The sequence below is a fragment of the Amphiura filiformis genome, chromosome 4 (genome assembly GCF_039555335.1).
Source record: "Amphiura filiformis chromosome 4, Afil_fr2py, whole genome shotgun sequence".
Taxonomy (NCBI): Eukaryota; Metazoa; Echinodermata; class Ophiuroidea; order Amphilepidida; family Amphiuridae; genus Amphiura; species Amphiura filiformis.
Window position 1 is genome coordinate 6,505,471 of NC_092631.1, and position 24,273 is coordinate 6,529,743.

Below are 24,273 nucleotides of genomic sequence, written 5' to 3' on the forward strand. Positions count from 1 at the left end.
TTTGTATTATATTGTGATTTTCAAAAATGAAAATTATTTAATATCAGAAAGACATGCTTCGTATTCAGAATGCAATTCGATAGGTCTGAGGTGCTCTCATGTCCCACAAAAAATACTGTCGAAACTCAATAAACGCTCATTTTAGATCCCTTAAGTTTTTTTATTTGCATCATGTCATAATGTCGCCCATCAAGACAAGGCATTAATTATCAAGGAGCAACGTTCTTGATAAAGGTTGCCCACCCAGGCCACCCTAGATAAACCGTAATCCTTATAACCCAAATCATATATTTAACCATAAAGTTTAACCGTAACTATAATCATTTATACCCAAATCTTAGTTAACCATAATGTCTAACCCTATCCCCAAACTAAAATCTGACCCTAACCCCAAACCTAACCCTCTCTTGAAGGGCAATCACAGTTAGGCCTAAAAAAAATTGTTTGATTGGCGTAACCCGACCGACCCTAAAAATAGGCTTGACCCTAGACCTTTTTTCTAAATTTTTTGTGCAAAAAATGGATTAAAAAAAATATGCAGACCGACCTACCCTAATTTTTTTTCATGTTACGCCAATCAAACAATTTTTTGTTAGGTCTTATTCATAAATCTGGCTTTTCCCACGTCTTGCATTATGGCTCGAGCGCCATGAGATTTGCCCAGAAAAAATTGAGAATTTAAACAAAATATATATACACTAGGTCAATTTTCAGGATGTTTTACCCATGGTGAAATTGCAAAGAAGCATGATAGGGAGGACAATGCCATGTTTTTCATCTACAATGCCATGTTTTTCATCTCAAAATCAATTGTTGGGAAAATATAGCCCGGTTTGAAGCAGGCTAATTTTGCTACATTAAAAAGATGCGAGCCCAGATTGGCCGGGGGGGGGGGGGGGGGCCTTGGGGAGAGGGATATCAGTTGCATACTAAAGTAGTACTCATGGTTGTCTCAAAATTCAACCCTAAATGGTGTATTCATCAGCAAATTTCAACCCTTATTGGGGCAAGATATTAGACTCCCGAAATGGCGTGAAACACTAAAACGGACCACTTCATGGCATAATGTGTAATGACATTCCTTACTAAAATATGAGTAGGCCTAAACGAGAAAACATGACTCAAACTTTGACCTCAATTTGGGGAGTATGAGTTTGTGTACCCATCACACTTCATTCTCAATACACAATTAGCAGTTCAAGAACTGTGTCCTGACAGATGAGCATGTTTGATCAGAGAAGATATCTTACCCTTCCCAGAATCCTTTGCAATATCACCTCATTATAGCAAAGGACACTCTTATTACTTTGTACAGGTTCCCTTTGTTTGTTGAATAGCTAAACATGGGTCGATAGTCTGAAATAAAACACTTTGATTCGGGTTATAAGGATTACGGTTTATCAAGAGTGGCAAATAAAACACACTGGATGTGCACTTTTCACTGAGTTACTTTTTGTCCCTATCGACCCGTTGCACTAGACAGCAAATCAGTCGAGAAAATTGCAATTGAAGAAATGCATTGTGGGAAGTGTAAGATATCTTTTCTGGTGTTTCATCACATCACTTGTTTTCTCTGATGGAAAGAATAACCGCCTCGGTAGCAGAGTATCTGTTACCATCATGTTCAACAAGAGATCCCATTTATCAAACCATTACATTAAAATCACTAGATATTCTGCATCCTGCCTGCCTACCTACCTGTCACTACCCTGGACATAATCATTACAGTACCCTGGAAAAAAGTGTCATCAGGTGGAATTAAAGGAGGATGGATGGTGAGACCAACAGCGTCATCACCACTTTTTCTCCAACAAAATTGAGATTTTTCAGTGGAAGGTCTACATGCCTATATATTACTCGCAAGTCGGAAGTCGCATGTTTTTTGTTGCAATCCCATCATAAGACAGGCAGCACTAGCAGACCTCCACGGGTGGGAGATGGTGATGGGGGGTCAAGTCATTCAACCACCTTGGCTGAAGTCTGACAGTTCTCCTTTAACAGTCAATCATCCCCTTCAGTTGTTGATTTTTTTAGGAATTTAAGAAAATCAAGGATGGCGATGCTGAACAGTGATTTTTTTTTAGAAATTTAAGAAAATCAAGGATGGCGATGCTGAAGACAGTGATGTAGAAAACCTGCAACTTGGGATGTTTTTGGTGTTTTAATCAATTGCTTGTTTTGTTTAATAATTCCTTGTAAAAATACTCTTTATCATCCACTCCCTCAAAACCAATTCACCTACATGATTGTATTAATGATCAACCATCTTCATCTTGAACTGCCTCATCTCTTTGACATCAACCAATCAATTAATTAAAACAACATCAACAAGTACAGATTACCTCGTAATATAATTCGTGTAAGAGATGAATTTTGTAGCAGCTTGAACGGCATAAATCCCAAGGCCATTTCGCAGAAATTTGAGTGTCAATATTAACATACAAAGATGCAAAGACCTGTATTTACCTACATGTAAACAAAAAGGATCTGAAACATTACAATCTCTAGGACACAGTTCCTTGACCCCAGTATGCTTCTACACTCAAAGAATGACCTATGGATGTGTTGGGTACAGAAACTCGTGTCCTGACCTATGGATGTGTTGGGTACAGAAACTCGTGTCCCACCATGTGAGGTCAAAATTTCAGCTTTGCTATGCATTGCGATTACATCATTACATGGCTGGTAGTGATAGTCAGGACAAAGAGATGATGTGCACTGCTAGTGGATTTATACAAAGAGCAACCTTACATGTAGATCATCTTTTCCTAAAAATGTTTACTAGTTCATGACTTGTTCTCATTGAACTCTTTCTAATTGGAAAAAATTACAATTCCCACAACAGTCCATGCCAAATACAGCGCATCGCAGAGTAAAAATTCTCACATTCTCGCAATGAATTTCTGGACAGTCTGGACCCGAAAGTAAACATAGTATTAGTAAAGATCGAAAATTCATAATGAAAATATAATATCACACTCTTTCATTCGCCAAGCCTATCCTTGCAGTTTTATGACAAATCTGGATTCAGAATGCTCTCATGTGCTATACCCGGGTGCTATAGTTCTTAATAAAAGTGTTTTTTTCCAGCGCTGTCTGTATGGACATTTTTTTTAACCTGATGAAAAAGGTTGAGAGTGAATGCACTTTTTATGAATGAACAAAAGGCTATGTTGACATAATAATTATTATGAGTTTTACAGAAATATATAGATTTCTCAATTTGTTATTTTTATGCAACAGCTAGTAAATTTTGTTCCTTTACCATATAGGCCTACTAGGTGAAAAATATATGAGTTGAGTTGACTTCTGAAGTCAATGTCTGGCTGGCAGTGTGCGCACGCATCAACACAATTTCAATTGTTTTTTGCCTGGCAGTATGCACACGCAACATATTTTGTTCAGGGCTCATGTTTTTAAAACTCCCGCCTCGATCACAATAAGGCTATTGAACAGTGTAGTGGTTGCTTCGGGTTCACTCAAGCATATCGATATACCGGTCCCTTGCCTTTGTTGAAAACATTGAGGTCAACTCATCTATACAGTCGCAAATGCACACGATAAATCTATTGGTGCCAAATTCGGAACCAATTACCAAGATAGTGTCCCATGCATTGTCTTGCTGTGTCAACAATTTTGGAGATCGGACCCCAATAAATTTTATTTGACCATTTTGACAAATTTCAAATTATGGATCCCATAAATTAAGTCTAAGCGCCTAAGCGGGCACCCTGGGTACATGTGAAACACTGACGTCCATCTTGTATGTACCGGTACATGTTTATGTGCATTCAAAAGATCTACCAGTTCAGGATTTGAGTTCATGTGTTCAAAACAAACTGAACAATCATTCAAAAACATCTTTTCAGTCAAACTTACATTTGTTGTGCTTACCATCACTTGTGCCCTCATCTTGCCCCTGGCCAGTCTGCTTTCAATGTTGAGTCAAATCACCATTTTATATTATTCGCACACATAATCCAAAGAAAATCAATCAGCCCAATTCCCAATTTCACTAAAGTAAATAATAAATTGGACGTTGTCTGATCAATCGCGTTGAAGTACTAGTGTACACATATGTTGATGGATTAGAATATTCATGAAATTTGCGATTTGACTTGCAACCTTACATTTATAATATTCTGTGTGACTTTGCTACAGAATATTCTCCCACCTGTAATCTCATCTAAATGATATGGTGGCAGCTCAGTTCAATTATTTACAATTTAAAACAAATTTCTGGAAAATTTTAAAGTATCTGACACCGAGTGTCGAAAACGGTTTGACAACAGGTTCAGAATTTCAACCAAATTAAGGGGAATTAAGAATAACTTTAGAAATTTTCGATAAATTGAACATCCTTTTCAATCATCTATTGGAAACTTGAGTACCAGAAGTAAAGTAGTTGCTTCGTTGATTGTTTTTACAAGAGCACAAGTAATTGTGGTTTACTAAATACTATGTAACAATGCCTATTCAAAATCTGATCAACTTTTATACCGTACTTAAAACACTCATGAAAATAAAACACAGGAAGGGAAAAAAACATTCAGCATTTGTTTATACATGTACAATATCTAAATCACACAGTTTTGGATCATTTTTAGGCATTTTGGAGGCCATTTTGAAAATTAAGCACCCTCTATCTGGAGTTTCCCACTATTTGACAAGTTGCATACTTTTCCATGCTGAAACCACTTTCAAATCATATTCCCTGTAATTTGGTCACAGAATCACTATTTTCACCCCTACTACATGTATGATACATCCCCAATTAAATGAACATATGTGTGCTTTTCCAACATAAATATTCCAGCAGAAACTGAATGCACGTACGCGTGTAGTCTGGTTACATTACTTTGAAGCTTCAAACAAGGCTAACATTTCAATACGAGAGACGAACAAAATGACCAGTTTTGTTCACATTTTATAGTGCATTGCGCAGAAAAACTTGAATTTCTCAGAGCAACTGAAATTGTGCGGAAAAGGGAACATGTCACAGCGAAATTTGTTGGACCTGATCATGACGCCCAACAAATGCCAGTGTTAAACTTACATTTCAGTCACTTTTGGTTTTAAAAATATGTGGGGACATCTAGCGCATTTACTATCCAGTCAATTGTCAAAATTGTCTTAATGACTGGTAACAAATTAGTATTTCATATACCACTTTACTTATTATAACAATTAACAAATTATTCTAGCCTATGCCTTGCTACATGTACATGTACTACAGTACACAATTTCTCTTACTGACTGACCAACAGCAGCCTCAATTCACTTTACATGGTTCACAACCACCAGTTCCTGCTGCATTGATGAAACAAACCTTGCCCTTTTTGTGTGCTTTTATCATGCCTCATGCACTTGAACCCACTGCCCTTGACCTTTTCGAGTCCCTGCACAAACAACAACTCAGTTATTATTGTTTTGACTAGAGTAATTGAACTGGATTGCCTGTTCTGTTTTGACTACATATACAATTTAATAACCCAAGATATTTGTTTACAGCGGGGTTAATGAGTAGATTATTCGCTTTTCAAAAACGGAAATCACTGCACTCGACTTACATGCCAAGGCAATAATTTTCTGGGGTTTAGATTTTAAAATGTGATAAAATATCATGTGTGCAAAATCTGCAAACATATTCCCTAAAATTGTATTATTAAGTCAAGATATGATATATTTTACCCATTGGTAATAATTTGCATACAGGTGTAAGATGCTGTCACAATAAACTGCATTAAGGACCTATCTATTGTGTACATTGTATGTATACCTGAACCTGTACATAAATCAATATGTTTGGGAGAAATCTGGGTTTACAACCTGATCATCAATCCCTCCCTCATGCATCATAATTTAAAATCATTTGTAGAATACATTTACAACCATAAGGTATGGCTACTCAGGCATAAAGCCACGTCTAAGCCAGGTGTCCAAAGTTTTTCCTTTCCATTTTGCTATATCCCACAAAGTAATTTCCTCAAAAGTCTTAGACCATGTGTTTTATAGGACGGTCTTTACTATAGTGTCAGAGGGCATATGGCATGGTTTTTTCATTGTTTCTTTCAATTGGATGGAAAATAGGTTGGCTTTGGAGCAAAGCTACTTAGACCATGTGTTTTAGGATGTTTTGGTTTAGCCATTGTTGCATTCAGGACCCATCTATTGTGTACATTGTATACCTGAACCTGTACATAAATCAATGTCTTTGGGAGAAATCTGGGTAACCTCATCATCAATCCCTCCCTCGTGCATCTTATTTAAAATCTAGAATACATAACCATTAGGTATGGCTACTCAGGCATAAAGCCACGTCTAAGCCAGGTGTCCAAAGTTTTTCCTTTCCATTTTGCTATATCCCACAAAGTTATTTCCTCTGAAGTCTTAGACCATGTGTTTTATGGGATGTTTTGGTTTAGCATTTGTTGATTATCCCTGCCAGGTGCAAGTCAACAAGGTCACATGACAGACAGTATATTACTCAGCACATTTGTTTTGGACATTTGAATACACATCCTGCCACCAGTTTATACTGCCCTTTTTGACCATCCATTTGACCTGGGACAGGGGCATTAATTTTGCTGCCTAGTGCAAGAACCAAACTTGATTCTTGCAAATAGCAATAAGTTGTTTGTTGCGAGAATCATCTGATTCTTACCCAATCATTTACTGTTCAAAAAAAAAAAAAAAAAAAAAAAGAGAATCTACATTTGATTCACACAAACTTGTTTGAAAAACGAGAATTCGATTCAGGGATTCTCACCAAAATTAAAAAGTTCTAGCGCTGCTGGGCTTCATGCACCTGTCGCAGATTACTTACATTGTAGACCGTAGGCTTAAGGGGGTACTACACCCCTGCCCAATTGTGTGCCTATTTTTGCATTTTTCTCAAAAATTATAGCGCATTGGGGACAAGTAAGATATGTATGTTATAGGGGCAAGGACTACAACTACTGCACTGGAAATTTTATTTCAGCACAGACAACAGTTGTGGAGTTACAGTCAAAAATGAGGGAAAAACAATATTTGATCAATAAATCAATAACTACTTGCTTTGAGTTGCTGAATTTCCAGTGCAGTAGTTGTAGTCATTGCCCCTATAATATACATATCTTACTTGTCACCAATTAATGTGCTATAATTTTGAGAAAAATGCAAAAATAAACACAAAATTGACTAGGGTATAGTACCCCTTAAAGCTTTTAAGGACATAAGTGGTATTCTGGTTAATGTCTTTGCCTTTGGTGCGAGTCCCTGGTTCAATTCCCTGCAGAACAAAAAAATCTAATCCGCTCTCCACATAGCTCATCTGGAAAAGGGGCATTTGACCCATGATAAAATCCCTCATTACAGTCGCTTCCAATCAAGGTAAATATGCCAATTGTCGGCTACACTTGCCTGTCTTGTAAAAATGCCCCGACCAGCTATCTACATGTACGGTGATCCCTTCACCAGGTCACTTGTGAAGTTGTGCCCAGCCGAAGTTAAGTCAGCATTAATGTTAATTCAATGCATTGAAATCGAATTGAATTGAAATGAATTTTGGGCGATTTTCATTTCAATGCATTGGAATTGAATTGGAATTGAAATGAGTGGGCCTGGGCATGAATTGAATTGGATTGGAATTGAAATCATCGTGAGCAATGAAGAATTGAATTGGATTGGAATTGAAATCATGTTGAGTGATGAAGAATGAAGTGGAATTGAAATGAAATTCAGCTTTGATTTCAATTCAGCATTTCAATTCACAAGCAGATATCTGTGATTCCAGATCATTCCACCTGTAAAAAGTGCCCTTCTCCGTTCTGAATTCTGATACACTTCCAGGTCTATTCACACAAGAGACACACATTAAAAGTTTAGCATCAATAGATGGTGCCATATAATGACCAACCCTGCCAAACATCTTGAACTTTTGGGACTAATCATAAAGCCCCTGTTTTTCTCAAGCTCCTAATTTTAATGCTCAAAAGTCATTGTACATTTGAACAAATTGTGAAAAAACCATTTAAGAAAATGCATATTTTTGACAGCTTTTTTCACACTTTTTCAAAAGTACAGATATTTTGGGTGTAGAATCTTAGGAGGACCAGGAGACGAGACTATCTAATAGTATCAAAACCTTGATTTTGGACATCTTTGAGGGTCCTATTATCGATCGTACCACACACCTTAATAATGTGCATGGTGGACAAGAAGTTAAGACAAATATTACCGGTAGGAAGGCAGTCACCTAAGAACTATAAGAAGTTCCAAAGTTTCATAAAATAGGACCCAGAGGTCAATCACTCGCATTGTTTGAATGTGAAAAGTGAGTAAACATAACAATTAAGTATCTTCTGTTTTAAATGCTTTTGTGTTGCTGACTATTGGTAGTTCAATTTAAAACATGCACTGCAAAAACAGTGTCTAGATATTAAACACCATTCTAGACACCACCTTGTCCTCGATTTGTAAACATGTCTAAATGCTAAACATGTTTAGTAATTTGATGCCTTGTGTTTTGATATTTTTAAACCCTTAATGTTTTGAAGTTTGACATTTGTGTTTAGTTTACATGTGTTTACAAATCGAGGACAAAAAAATGTTAAATTTTTAAACTCAGTTTTTGGAGTGTGCCTTTGGTCAATTAACACAAACTACAACTGTATTGGAATTGGAATTGAATTGGAATTGAAATGAATGCTCAGAATTGAATTGAAATTGATTAGCTGTTAATTTCACTGCATTGGATTGGAATTGAAATGAAATGATTTTGAAATTGAAAAATTGAATTGGAATTGAATTGAATTAATTCTAAAGCAAGGTGGATCGAATTGGAATTGAATAGCAAGACTTCAGGTATAATAAGAATTGAATTTGAATAGAATTGAAATCAATTTTCTGGAGTGAAATAACAATAGTCAGCATTACCTCCTAGCTTTCAGCTGCAATGCCTAAATATGCTTGACATAAAAAAGGGTTCTGCTTACCGAATCTTTGCCAGCAATCAAATCGCAGATACAGGCCTAAATATTTTATTGAATAGTAGATACGGTACATTGTACATGAACAGGAACAAAATTGTGTCAATCAGCGTGAAAATCATTATCTTGTGTGGACCTAGATACTTGATGAGGAACAATGTCGATTCCAGCAAATCTCTTTTGAGATGGTTCTTTTGCGAGTGCTAATCAACTGACAGCAGATTCTCGCAAAAATTTAACACCTAATAAAAATGACACTTATACCAGGCCTAAAAATACTTTTTTTAATTTCGGGGGCTACTTTTGAAAAACTAGCCTTGATCAAGTCTTCCTCCTTACTTTTTCTCTATTCATGCTCTTCTTATTAGGACCCATGGTCGAAGTATCATATACTGGACTCCCTCAGATTTTTAGTCAGGCCAAAAGTTCTGATAATTATTTTGAAAGAATAGATGACTTAAAAAACTTTGGAAAGAAATAGAAATTTTTGGAAGATGTGGCAAAGCATCTATTGAAAAACATCGTCTTCACAATTTAACTTTTGGGAGCTACTTTCAGGATTTTTTGGGGAGGGGCTAAAATATACCCATATCCTAATTTATTTTGAGCCACAACTTCAAGCCTAACATTGTTACCTTTTAGGGGCTACTTTCTGTTAAAAATCGCCCCCGTAATATAATTTTTGAGGGCAATTTTGCCATTTTCGGCACAAATCACCCTTTGCTTTGCCCCATATATTTTCAGCAGTGATACATACCTGATCTATGACACTGTCATCCCCCACTGCCCAACGTTTCTGATATTGATTTCCGTCTCCCATTTCGTTTCCTTGTCTTTGAGAGAAATATCCGACCATAGCGTCGTCACGGGACCTTTGAGGTTGCGAGAGTGCGGCCAGTTGAGGTCTGGGACCCCCTCCGGCGGAAGAACCCTGTGCTGCTGCTGCAATACGCGAATCGTCCCAGGCGACCTCGGTCATGTTTTGTCTACTACTGTGATGGATGTCGTTTGTGGTGGTGGAGTCACCGTGGCTGCGGGGACATGGATCGCGCATTCCACGTTACTGCAAAAGTAAATGTACAGAACATTATGTTATTTGTCAAGTTTCATTGTAAAATGTCATTTACCAGTATCATAATTTGGTATTCACTACAGGTAAATTAAGAAATTCTTGGCCAAGTTCGAACACTTGGAATGCTATTGCTAGTGGCTCTGTAATAAACACACATAGCGTGGTACTGAGGAAAGCATGCAGGTGCCTTACATTGCGTACACGCTTAGTATGCTACAGCCCTCGAATTAAGGATCTGATGGGGCACAGCAACTTTTTTAGGGCAAGTTGATAATTGCCTTGCCTTGGATTTTCACTGAAAAGGCAAGGCAGCACAGCAATTTGTAGTATTTCAAGAGGGCATCATGACAACTGTTGAAAATTTGAGAAGGGCACCAAGGCAATATTTCTCAAAAGTGAAGAAAACACACACAAACATAGAAGATGATGTAATGAAGGGGCAGGGCTGGGGCACCGACGGCAACTTCATTAAAGGGCACGGCATTCGCAAGTGACTGCCTTGAGGAAAGGACATATTTTGAGGGCATTACAGCAGTGGGGATGGCCACCCACGGCAAAATGTCATGGTTGCCGTGGGTTAATTCAAGGGCTGGTATGCTACACATGGTAACATGGATGCAACAGGTGTGTACATTCGAGCTTAGCCAATAATTGTACCGTACTTAATTTCTAAGGCTGGCATTTTCGGGCGGGCTAGCGGGTACCCGCCCGAGATTACATTACCCGGGTAGGAAATACCCTGCCCGGTACCAAATTCAAAAAAAAAAAAAAAAAAAAAAAATTTTTTTAAAAGTTTTTTTTTTTTTTCGGTTTTGTATTGTCCTTAACCTAACCTAAATACTAGGATCATTCATGGTTGATCTAAAAAAAAAAAAAAAAAAAAAAATTTCAAGATGTTTTGTTATTTTTAATATGAAAATTGATAATTTGTCTTTGAATTTGAATGCATTTTGAAATCATTAATAGACTATGACATGAATACAAATTATCAATTTTCATATTAAAAATAACAAAACATCTTGAGTTTTTTTTTTTTTTTGTTTTTTTTTAGGTTTTTGCAATTTGGTACCGGTTACCCGCCCGAAAAATGCGCCGGGTACCCGGGTACAAAATAACCCGAAAATGCCAGGCCTAATCTGTAATAATAAACAGTATTCTTGTTGAAATGCTCAGTCACATTTTCCGAAAGGGGCATTCAAATGTAAATTGGTTCAAGATAATTACATTTACATACATATCAGTACATGTAATATTACCACTTTATACACATTATGGAGTTTTCGATTTGCGACAGTAAAACATCAAACGTTGTTGTTGTCAACTTTGTAATGTGCCGTCATCCAAACAGGGGTGGAATTTCGCGGGAGTCTGAGAGTCGACTCTCGCAGAGACTCCCGTAAAATCCTATTCCGAGAGTCCATGTGGACTCTCGCTGAAATGATCGGATCAGCGAACTTACGTTTAAGTTCAACACGCCTTAAAACTCAAAGCCTGCAAAATATAAAGGAAAAGTCGCAAAGATGCAATGACATATATGGAAGTCAGAGTATGATGACACATATATTAAAAACTTACCTTTGTTAGTTTATTTGTTAGTTTGTTTGTTTGAATGCATTTTACGTAGGCCTACATATAATACCTTTTGGACTCCCGCAAGATTGTACAGCGAGAATCCATTTACGGGAATCCATGGACTCTCGCAAAACTCTCTTTTGCGAGAATCCACTTGGACTCCTGTGGCACTTTACGAAATTCCACCCCTGCCAAACTCTACGCAACACATGAAGACAAGAGCCTAGAACAAACATTGTGGCGACTACGACAACATTTGGTGTTTTACCATCGCAGAACCATCCGTTGTAGAAATTGAAAACTCCCTTATCATGGGACAGCAAGTACAAACAATATCATGGACATGGCAGTGAAAAACAATTTCCTTTTTGGGAACTTGAATCAATTAAGCTGTTTGGAATATTTTCTGTGAGGACAGAGCACACACCTTAACAGGTGGGGTGGTGGGCGGTGGGCCCCTGAGCAAAACAACAGTGGTGCGTGGTAGTCCAGAGGGTAGCGCCCATGGAAGCTCCTGGGTTTGATTCAGTGATACTTTTTCATGGGCAATTAGCATCCTGAATTTGCTGAGACACTGTTATTTAATATAATTTAAGAGTGATGGTGTTCCTAGAAAATTCTCAGATCCACAGAAAAATGGTATCAATTGGTCTGTCTTGATTTTTGTCTGCGACCCTGAATCTTTTTATGGGAACCGCCGCTATACCAGGATACTGTGGAACTTATAGCCCTGATCATGGATGGTGTTCAGGATGAAGAACCAGAAGTATTTAACACCTGATGCACCAACATCAGATGCATCAGAGAGCGAGATGACAGACTTCTATGAGATGGTACAAGGAGTTATGGATAGTATACCTAGAAGAGACTTACTCATCGTACTGGGGGATTGGAATGCTAAGATTGGAAAAATGAAGGAGAAAACTGGGTGTATAGGCCAATATGGACTTGGGATCAGAAATGAACGCGGAGACAGACTGGAGGAATTTTGTGAAGCTAATAACCTAGTCATTGGGAACACTTTATTTCAGCATCATCCACGGAGACTGTGGACTTGGATGAGCCCAGGAGATAGAACAAGAAACCAGATCGATTACATCATGGTCAGGAAGAGGTGGAGAACATCGCTCCAAAATGTCAGGACACGACCAGGCGCTGACTGTGGTAGTGACCATCAGCTACTTGTAGCCAAAGTGAAACTAAAACTGAGAGCTAAGAGATACAATGCACCACCTACCAGGTATGATGTTGACAACATTCCCACTCAATATTCAGTAGATGTGAAGAACAGGTTTGACGAGTTACTGAAAGTTAATGAAGAGGAGCAGACCCCAAATGAATTGTGGGAAGACATGAAAGAAGCAGTCCAGAGTGCAGCAAAGAAGTACATCCCTAGAAAGATGAAAGCGGAAACAGCCGTGGATCTCTCAGCAGACCTTAAACCTAGCTGATGACAGGAAGAGAGCAAAGACAGATGGAGGAAAGGAAGAATGGGCACGCTTAAACAAAGAGGTCTCCAAAAGTGTTAAGGAGGACAAAAGAAACTACATCGAAAGGAAGTGTGTAGAAATGGAAAGATGTAAGGGTGACTCAAAATAGCTTTTGGTATTGCCAAAGAACTTACTAAGAAGTGGACCCCAGGATGGATGTTATAAATGATGAGAAAGGTAACACTCTTACCGAAAAGTGTAGACATCAAAAGGCGATGGGTTCAGTATAGTTCCCAGCTGTTTGAGGCACAAGATGACAAGGTGTATGTACAGTGGGAAACGAGTGAGGAAGAACCTCCACCATTGAGATCTGAAGTTGAGCTTGCCATGGAACAAATGAAAAATGCTAAATCACCTGGCATTGATAATGTAGCTTCTGAGTTGTGGAAGGCAACTGGGAAAGAAGGAATAGACCTAATGTGGCGTCTATGTGGTATCATCTGGAAAAAGAAGAAATGGCCGAGAGACTGGTGCAGGGCAGTATTTATTCCACTGCCAAAGAAGGGAAATTTGAAAGAGTGTGCCAATCACGGACCATCAGCCTGATTTGTCATGCAAGTAAAGTGCTTCTGAAGATCATCATCAGGAGAATAAAGAACAAAATGGAGCAAGAAATATCTGATGAGCAGGCAGGATTTCGTGAAGGAAGGGGTACTAGGGACCAAATTGTCAATATCAGGAATGTGATTGAGAAATGCAGAGAGCATAGACTTCCTCTTTACATGTGCTTCATAGATTACAGTCAAGCTTTTGACTGTGTTAGCCACCCTCAGATGTGGGAAACTATGAAAAGATGGGTTTCCCAAGTCATCTTGTGGATCTGATCAGCTGCTTATATGAAGACCAAGAATCGGCAGTCAGAACAAGTAGTGGGGACACAGATTGGTTCAAGATTGGAAGAGGCTTACGACAGGGCTGTGTGCTATCACCAAACCTATTTAACATCTACTCTGAAGACATAATGAGAACAGCTTTGGAGGGGTTTGAAGGTGGAGTGAAGTTTGGCGGTACAAGAATTACTAATCTGAGGTGCACTGATGATACCACTCTTATTTGTAGCAGCAGAGTAGAGCTGATTGATCTTTTGAAGCGCATCAAAGAGGCCAGCGAAGAAAAACACCTTCTCCTGAACACAAAGAAGACAAAAATAATGGTTGTAGACAGAGAGCGGAAAAGTGATGAGTTTGTGATAGATGGACAGCAGATTGAGGAGGTGAAGCAATTTGAATATCTGGGTTCAATGATTAACAACAGTGGTGACAGCACAACTGAAATTAAAAGAAGACTGGCTATTGCAAGGACAACTGTGCAGGGCATGTCAAGCATATGGAAAAGCAGAGGCCTATCCATTGACCTCAAGGTACGCCTACTTCGTGCAACTGTGTTTTCCATTGCCACTTATGGATGCGAGTCTTGGGCTATGACCAAGAATGATAGGAAAAGAGTAGATGCTTTTGAGATGTGGTGTTACAGGAGCTACGAAAGTGACATGGAAAGACAGGAGAACAAATTCCTGGATCCTCGACAAGATTGGTACAAGTCTAACCATCAGAAGCGGCATAATGGAGAGAAAGCTGAAGTACTTTGGCCATATTGTCAGGAAACATGGAGGTGTAGAAAAACAGATTTTGCAAGGGGCTATGGAAGGCAAGCGAGGAAGAGGACGTCCACCAACATCTTGGACTAATGACGTGAAGCTGGTTTCTAACCAAGGTATGCAAGGTGCAACGCACTTGGCATCAGATCGAGTGAGATGGCGTACTCTTGTGAAGACCACAGCAGCGCTACACAGCGCCACCTGACACAGAGAGAGAGCATTCGCATCAAAAATGCTAAAATTACATTTAGTATTTAACTCTGTATTTTTAGATTGTTCATAGGGCACAATATTTTTATCAATATCAGAAGTTCATATGCTAGAAGCTATAAGTTCAGTACCGTACATAATATGACAAATCAGCCCTTGAATTAACCCACGGCACCCATGGCATTTTGCCGTGGGTGCCCATCCCCACTGCCGTAATGCCCTCAAAATATGTCCTTTACCCAAGGCAGTCCAGGCCCTCTAAATGAAGTTGCAGTCGGTGCCCCAACCCTGCCCCTTCATTAAACAAGAGCACCAATGGCGCTGTGGCTCTACGCTTTTTTGTGGGAAAGCAATTGTTCTTGGAGTCGAATGCGCAACAGGTTGGTAGCTTTATGGAAAGGTTGGGTAGGTCAGTCAATTTTTTTTAAACCTTCAGTTTGAAAAAATTCCCCACAAATATTCAATACGGTCCTTGAAACTCGATGCGGGGGTCAATCTTCCTCCGCCACATTATTATTTTTTGCAGCATTATTATTTTTTGCAGCATTACTATTACTTAGTTGCAAAATCTGAAAAAATTCATTATTGTGCAAATTACTACTGAACCAGCAAGAATAATTTGTTCTGCAAAATTTTAAAATCCCTTTTTTTAGTATTTGAAGCTTTCAACAGCTATAGAAAGCCTTGGCAACTACCGGTATTAGAATTCATCTAAATTGACCTCAGCGACCCCGAAATGACCTCCCAAAAATTTGGCTCTAAATGGTGACCTCAGATAACCCGAAATGACCTTCCAAAAATTTGACTTCAAATGTTGACTGTACCCACCAAGTTTCATGCCCATAGGACAGTTGTTAGTAATTTGACCTCAGGTGACCCCTGGCTGACTCCGAAATGAGCTTCCAAAAATTTGACTCTAAATGTTGACTGTACGCACCAAGTTTCATGCACATACAACAGTTTTTAGTAATTTGACCTCAGATGACCCCTGGGTGACACCGGTTGACCCTGAAATGACCTTCTAAAAATTTGACTCAAATGGTGACTGTACCCACCAAGTTTCATGCCCATATGACAGTTTTGCTAATTTGACCTCAGATGACCCTGGATGACCTCAGGTGACCCTGACCCACTAACCAATACAAACTTGTTCTGCCTGGGGTCAAGATGCACCCACCAAATTTGAGGAACATGCGACCTCACAAAATTTGGCTCCAAATGTTGACTGTATCCAGTTTCATGTTCATACAACAGTTTTTTAGTAATATGACCTCAGATGACCCCTGGGTGACCCCAAAATGACCTTCCCAAAATTCTGATTCCAAATGTTGACTGTACCCACCAAGTTTCATGTCCATACGACAGTTTTTAGTAATTTGACCTCAGATGACCCCGATGACCCCAAAATGACCTTCCCAAAATTTGACTCCAAATGTTGACTGTACCCACCAAGTTTCATGCCCATAGGACAATTTTTAGTAATTTGACCTCAGGTGACCCCTAGGTGACCCCGGATGACCTCAGGTGACCTTGACCCACTAACCAATACAAACTTATGCTGGGGTCAAGATGCACCTAGAACCAGGGATCTATACAATGATTTTGTTTTTGGGTGGATCACCGCATAGGCATTTTACACATAAAATACACGTAACCCACACACAACGCAATTGAATAACAGACCAGCAGTGCCGCTTGGTTACCAGTTGTTCTCATTTATGTAATCAGCAATTGGATGTTGACTGTATCCAGTTTCATGTTCATACAACAGTTTTTTAGTAATATGACCCCTGGGTGACCCCAAAATGACCTTCCCAAAATTTTGATTCCAAATGTTGATTGTACCCACCAAGTTTCATGTCCATACGACAGTTTTTAGTAATTTGACCTCGGATGACCCCTGATGACCCCAAAATGACCTTCCCAAAATTTGACTCCAAATGTTGACTGTACCCACCAAGTTTCATGCCCATACGACAATTTTTAGTAATTTGACCTCAGGTGACCCCGGATGACCTCAAAATGACCTTCCCAAAATTTGACTCCAAAGGTTGACTGTACCCACCTAGTTTCATGCCCATACGACAATTTTTAGTATCTTCCCAAAATTTGACTTTAAGGCCGTATAAAATTAATATTTTGGTTCTCGTCTAGAGGATTTTCATGAATTGATGAGGAGGAGGTTTTTTTTTTTTTTTTTTTTCCAATGTAAAATCACCATTTTCAGTAGTTTTCGGTCTTTTCCAACAGTGCTTGAAGAAACGATGAGGCACTTTTTTTTTTTTTTTTTTTTTTTTTTTTTTGATAAACCTTCTATTTTACCACAAAAAGACTTGGAAGTGATCCTTGTTCTCTAATAAACTTATTTATATGTATGAAAAATTCATAGCTCATTCCAAAGTCTAAAATAATTGAAAATCTAAAAAAAAAAAAAAAATCTGACAAATCACAGAAATTGAGGAGGGAGGGGACGAGAACCAAAACATTAATTTTATACGGCCTAAATGTTGACCCACCAAGTTTCATGCCCATACTTGTTTTTAGTAATTTGACCTCAGATGACCCCTGGGTGACCCCAGATGACCTTCCCAAAATTTGACTCCAAATGTTGACTGTACCCACAGTTTCATGCCCCTACAACAGTTTTTGCAAATTTGACCTCAGATGACCCCTGGATGACCTCAGGTGACCTTGACCCACTAACCAATACAAACTTATGCTGGGGTCAAGATGCACCTAGAACCAGGGATCTATACGATGATTTTGTTTTTGGGTGGATCACCGCCTAGGCATTTTACACATAAAATACACGTAACCCACACACAACGCAATTGAATAACAGACCAGCAGTGCCGCTTGGTTACCAGTTGTTCTCATTTATGTAATCAGCAATTGGAGCCTACAAAATGTGGTGCATTTATAGTGTACGGTACTAACATGTGATATCGGAATTGACACAAATTTTACGGTAAAAAAATCAGTCATAGGCCTACACAGAAAGGATAAAATTGAATTGAGAAAATATTGTATGTGTGACTTGTTGTACTAAAGATGCATCCACCCACCAAGTTAGAGGAACATGCTTCCCCTACTATGCTAGTCTGAGGTGCTCTGATGATATACTCTGACGATAACACTCCGATCGCCATGCAATCTAAGTTTTGTAGGCCAGTGGGACAACGGAATCACTACGTGAACGAGCTACTACTACACAGACAGACAAACAGATTCTAGTGAATTAAATAGTGATGATCAGTTGTAGCAACGACAAATTTCGAGTTGAACCCCCACCCTTATGCAGTGTTTGTGACCACAACTTACAGCATAACAGCATTACTTTATCAAATCGGAAGACTGAACATCGGCACTATCGCCGTTTCATACAGTCACTTCCGGGTCCATTTTATCACTATCTGCGCCATCAATCCATTTCAGAATCCGAATTGATGCAGAATTTATCCTCATCTATCAAACACTCATGATTTTCTTATTCATCTGAAACATTTGCGACATATTTATGATATTAAATGTTGGCAAAACTGCATCACTGCAACTGCATCGAAAAGATACGACTTTAGATTGTTTATCATAAACACATGGGCAAATGATAAAGGGCCGAGATACCTGTGAGATCCTGAATACATGAATGGTCAGTCTATACTCTCTACACGGCCGCTGTGGTTCGGATCGCTCCACTTCTAGTGTGAGCGAGCGGCCAAAGCGGCCGATGTAGAGACTGAAAATTATATTCATTCATAAAACTCACGCGCTGGCGTCGATTATACTACGGGTGACGTCGTATGAATTGAAAACATCAGCAAATAAATTTTTGACATTTTCTTTCCAGATTTATGAAGAAAATATGAATGTTTTTCAACAGATCATCAAATTACTTTATTATATTTTTTTCAATTGGTAGCGTTACCCACACGCTTTATAATTATATATTGCTCCCACGCTTTTTTTTAGAAACCCACCCTTTATTCCGCAAAATTGTAATTTTTACAGATTTTCAGAATTCCCAACCCACGCTGTAGAAAGCGTGCCAGACAAACAATGATAATGAATAGCCAGATGTGACCTTCGCTGTCGAGACGTTGTTTTCAGGGTTGTTAAACCCGCGATTTGGTAACCCAATTAGGCGACTTTTGAAGATTTTCCCGGGGACAATTTCCTGCCCCATAGAATACAAAGGGTAAGAAAAAAAATGGGCGACTTTTCGATTATTTGACCTGCGATTCGGGCTGAATTTTTTGGCAACCCTGGTTATTTAGCGTTAATTTAACTAAATTACTACGCCGCTGGTCTCTAAATATTTTGAAGTGTTGTCCAATGGTAACAAAACTCCCGAGAACTCAATAAACAATCTGGACAAAGGAATCATCCAATCACGTTTCTATCCATGTGAGATCACCGCAAAAATTCATGATAAAAGGTCACTTTCCCCAAAGAAAAATAGTGCAATCCGTCAATTCCCGCCATGATCTCACAACTTAAATTACTCAGACCAAAATAATCTCTAGCGCATACAGGGAACCAAGCAAACGATAGAAATGACTTGTTTCTCATGACGACTTTTGACTTTTCTCACTTCAAAATAAGTACTTTCCCCACCCCAAATTCACTTCTAAAGGAGTGCAATCGATTGCTAAATAACTAAGCAAACCTTGGAACGTAATTTCAAAGCCAGATATCATACACAAAAGAAGCCTTAGCATAAAAAAGCAATAATGCAAGTGGCCAAAATATGTAGCAAAAATACAGTCCTCACTGACTGCAATGACTAAGGCTCACTAGCTCCGCTAAGAGCCAAAAATCATCTATGTTTGTGTGTGTTTTCTTCACTACTTATACTTTTGAGAAATTGCCTTGGTGCCCAACTCAAATTTTCAATAGTTGCCATGATGCCCTCTTGAAATATTACAAACTGCCGTGCTGCCTTGCCTTTTCAGTGAAAATCCAAGGCAATTTTCAACTTGCCCTAAAAAAGTTGCCGTGCCCCTTCACTTCAGATTCTTAATTCGAGGGCTGTGACAAATACTACAACTGGGTCTGGGAATTTCAATTGAATGAACAGTCACAGCTTTCAACAGTTGTATTCAACCCAACCGCGATCATAAATCGCATAAAATACTAACCAATCACAAGTCAGTTAGACATGTTCGAGTTGGCATCATCATGATCATGGTCGGCTTACGCATCACACACACGTGTACGAGCGTTCATCACAAAGTTTATGGGAATGTCATCCGCATACAGCTTTGTGAGTCACGCTGTTGTGCAGGGCTGCACATATAAATGTGTGTTCATTCACATGTCAGTCTACTCTGAAGCACAAAGTACCAACGCGGACGCACACATGTCACTGTGCTGACTTTTAAGGCACGCATACCTGCAGCAGAGACGAAACACTACGCACTGTTAATGCACTGTATATGTGTGCGTTGTCACATTGTACAAACGGCGCCAGCTGAGCTGGAATTCGCTGAGCTACATCATGATTAGTGGGGAACACCCCACCTTCGCTTCCTTTATCATATATGGGTGTCTATCGTGCTACGGTGGGGAATGGTTACGTACATTTCCCCAATAGCGAGTGCACTCCACACAATTTTAATGGGTGCGACAACAAAACTCGCGCGCAGTGCACTGTGTCATGTTGATTGTTGGCTCCCGAATCTCCTAGCATGCTGTGCGGATAAACTTACTGGGGACCATCACGGTCCTTTCCTTTCCTTTCCGCTACGTGTTTCAGGACTGCTTATTGTCCAACTTAGTGAAGAGTAGTATTCCGTTAAAAAAATGTCAGTATGATAACAGTCAATGTCTGTGCTGACGAAACTAAGTTGGACGTGGACAACTATAGCCAAAATATTAAATTCTCGATCATGAGAGCCAACTTGGTACGCACAGTTATTTTGCGCTGAGCGCATTACGCAAATACAGGCGCTTACGGCGCAAACACAGCTTTTGAGAATTGACCAATCACACGGTCGTTGCTAGGCAAGGTCAAGGTTCGATCATGCAGGTCGCGAGATCGTGTTATTCTATGGAAAGTATGCTGACGCAGAAGGTACGTATCCTCTCATGATCGAGAAATTGTTATTTTGGCTATAATCATGATTGTAATCATGATTCATGCTCATCAAAAGTTGGCGGTACTTGTCAAAATTTACAGCAATTTACTAGACCTACAACGTCACGTGCACACCATAATTCAATCATGCAAATCTGCAATGCATGAATGTATGCATGCATTGCCCATTGAAACCAGTCAAACAAACTCATGAGCTCTAGACGTTCGCCTTTCGTATCTCTTTCCTTGTTGGAAAGGTATAATGTTAAGGAGATAGGAACATGTACCGTACAGAAGATCCGGGACCTACTCTGCCATGTTTGGCTGAGTAATGGTACATGAACACGGTCTTTTGTGCCTATGTAAATTAGTCATTGTGTAAAGCTGTATACCCATGGGTTACTCATCATCAGACTGAATCATTGTCGCTAACTACATAAGTTATGTGTACAGAGGGTGTCAATATAGGCCTACGTGTCGCTTTTGAAAAACAGCGAATCATGCGCATGCTCAGCAGGCAAATACGACGGCGATTTAGTACACTGATCATGCGTGCGATTCAGGTTTCTGCAAAAGCGATTGAGTATAAATGCATCTTTAGGGACCGATCGTTATTTACGGCAGGGGGGAATGGGTGTTTTGCCAAAATATCGACAAAAAATTTCGCGTTCCCCCTCGCGTCTGCTCAAAATTTTCGCGTTCCCCTTGTTTTCCCAATTTTCTCCATTTAAAATTTAACAATCCCCCCTCCTGGTTCAACTAAAATTTCACGTTCCCCTCAAAATCACAAAAAATTTCGTGTTCCCCCTAAATTTACCCATTCCCCCCTGCCATAAATAACGATCGCTCCCTTAGAAATGACCGGCGATTGTGTGTTCTCAAGTGGGTTTTATCATGTTAATCATGTAAATTAGTGACCTGACACACATTTGTCATGTTTGTATTGGTTCGATCAAGCATTGAAATCATAAATGTTGTCATTTTTTGTACTGGATCGTTCAAGCATCTCCAACAAATTTTTTCAATGTAAGTGCCTCTGGCCCAAGTAGAAGTAAAAAACGGATACTATTGCCCGAGTTCTAGGGCTAATGAGCTCAGTCTCAGAAACTAAAATCATGAAAATAAAAATAATAAGCTACAAGATTTCAAGCCTCAAGGCCAACCATTTTGATTTGATCGGAAGGATACGACTTAACCATTCAACATTGCAAACAAAATCATATTTCATCAAACATGTTTGCTGCAGGATTAATTTTCACAAACAAAATCCCGTATTTCAGAACTCAATTAGGTTGTGTACAGCTTGCTACACAACAATGAATGGATCCGTGCCAAAAAACTAACAACTACACCGGCCGTAATAGGTCACTTTGCAGACAAAATTCACCCCCAGTTATTTTATAACCTCATCAGCTATTTAAATGGAAGACGATTAAGATATTAAAGGCTACTTTGAAACGGTTCAAATTACATAAATGAGGTAACTTTACCGGGATGTTAGCAGATTGTATCTTTCGCCATTTCGTTCCCCGCTAAGCGTCCGACATCTTGGATTTGGCCCAATGCATTGTGGGAAACATGTGTTCCTGAGGTGTCTGACGTCATTCGTGTGGTATGCGGGAAGTTCCCTATCGCGGGAGAAAGAAAGAAAGAAAGAAAGAAAGAAAGAAAGAAAGAAAGAAAGAAAGAAAGAAAGAAAGAAAGAAAGAAAGAAAGAAAGAAAGAAAGAAAGAAAGAAAGAAAGAAAGAAAGAAAGAAAGAAAGAAAGAAAGAAAGAAAGAAAGAAAGAAAGAAAGAAAGAAAGAAAGAAAGAAAGAAAGAAAGAAAGAAAGAAAGAAAGAAAGAAAGAAAGAAAGAAAGAAAGAAAGAAAGAAAGAAAGAAAGAAAGAAAGAAAGAAAGAAAGAAAGAAAGAAAGAAAGAAAGAAAGAAAGAAAGAAAGAAAGAAAGAAAGAAAGAAAGAAAGAAAGAAAGAAAGAAAGAAAGAAAGAAAGAAAGAAAGAAAGAAAGAAAGAAAGAAAGAAAGAAAGAAAGAAAGAAAGAAAGAAAGAAAGAAAGAAAGAAAGAAAGAAAGAAAGAAAGAAAGAAAGAAAGAAAGAAAGAAAGAAAGAAAGAAAGAAAGAAAGAAAGAAAGAAAGAAAGAAAGAAAGAAAGAAAGAAAGAAAGAAAGAAAGAAAGAAAGAAAGAAAGAAAGAAAGAAAGAAAGAAAGAAAGAAAGAAAGAAAGAAAGAAAGAAAGAAAGAAAGAAAGAAAGAAAGAAAGAAAGAAAGAAAGAAAGAAAGAAAGAAAGAAAGAAAGAAAGAAAGAAAGAAAGAAAGAAAGAAAGAAAGAAAGAAAGAAAGAAAGAAAGAAAGAAAGAAAGAAAGAAAGAAAGAAAGAAAGAAAGAAAGAAAGAAAGAAAGAAAGAAAGAAAGAAAGAAAGAAAGAAAGAAAGAAAGAAAGAAAGAAAGAAAGAAAGAAAGAAAGAAAGAAAGAAAGAAAGAAAGAAAGAAAGAAAGAAAGAAAGAAAGAAAGAAAGAAAGAAAGAAAGAAAGAAAGAAAGAAAGAAAGAAAGAAAGAAAGAAAGAAAGAAAGAAAGAAAGAAAGAAAGAAAGAAAAGAAAGAAAGAAAGAAAGAAAGAAAGAAAGAAAGAAAGAAAGAAAGAAAGAAAGAAAGAAAGAAAGAAAGAAAGAAAGAAAGAAAGAAAGAAAGAAAGAAAGAAAGAAAGAAAGAAAGAAAGAAAGAAAGAAAGAAAGAAAGAAAGAAAGAAAGAAAGCAAGCAAGCAAGCAAGCACCGGTCTGATTGGGGGCACAAGCCGTTTTTCGGCAATTTTCCTATGTGATTTTTTAAAAATTTCAGATTGATTGGGGGGCACATGCCCATGCGCGTATTTTGGGGGGGCTTTGAGGGCGCCAGCCCCCCGGGGTAAAAGCAGGGGGCGGCCAAAACGAAGGGGCGGCGAAAGAAGAAGGGGCGGCAAAAAGGGGGCGGGAAAGAAGGGGTGGCAAAAAGAATTAGTAAAGAAAAAGGGCAGAAAAATTTTGTTAAGTAAAAAAATCTTGATTGTACGATACATCAAAATGTGTTGCTTTTAGGGCGCTAGCGCTTACAAGTTTTTTTTTTTTTTTGCTCTTCATTTTTTCAAACGACCGAAAAAAACTTGGGTCAACCTTTTCGGGCTGTTGAGGAAGGGCAGCAAATTGAATTTCCTTCAGCCCCGGGGTAGGAGCGACCACCCACCCCCCCGTGCCCCTATGACGCTACGCCACTGAGATAGCTGGCTTGTCAATGTCAGTTTGGTGCTAT

The 24,273-nt window shown here is 38.7% G+C and overlaps 1 protein-coding gene across 1 annotated transcript in view; it reads right to left on the reverse strand.

Annotated features, from left to right (window-relative positions):
• LOC140149656 (pumilio homolog 1-like) overlaps nt 1-22,567 on the reverse strand; it is a 130,232-nt gene extending 107,665 nt beyond the window's left edge. The window contains 2 exon segments of the mRNA XM_072171736.1: nt 9,730-10,035; nt 22,480-22,567. Coding sequence (XP_072027837.1) covers nt 9,730-10,026 — 297 coding nt within the window. The 5' untranslated portion in view covers nt 10,027-10,035; nt 22,480-22,567.
• Between the last annotated feature and the right edge of the window lie 1,706 nt (nt 22,568-24,273).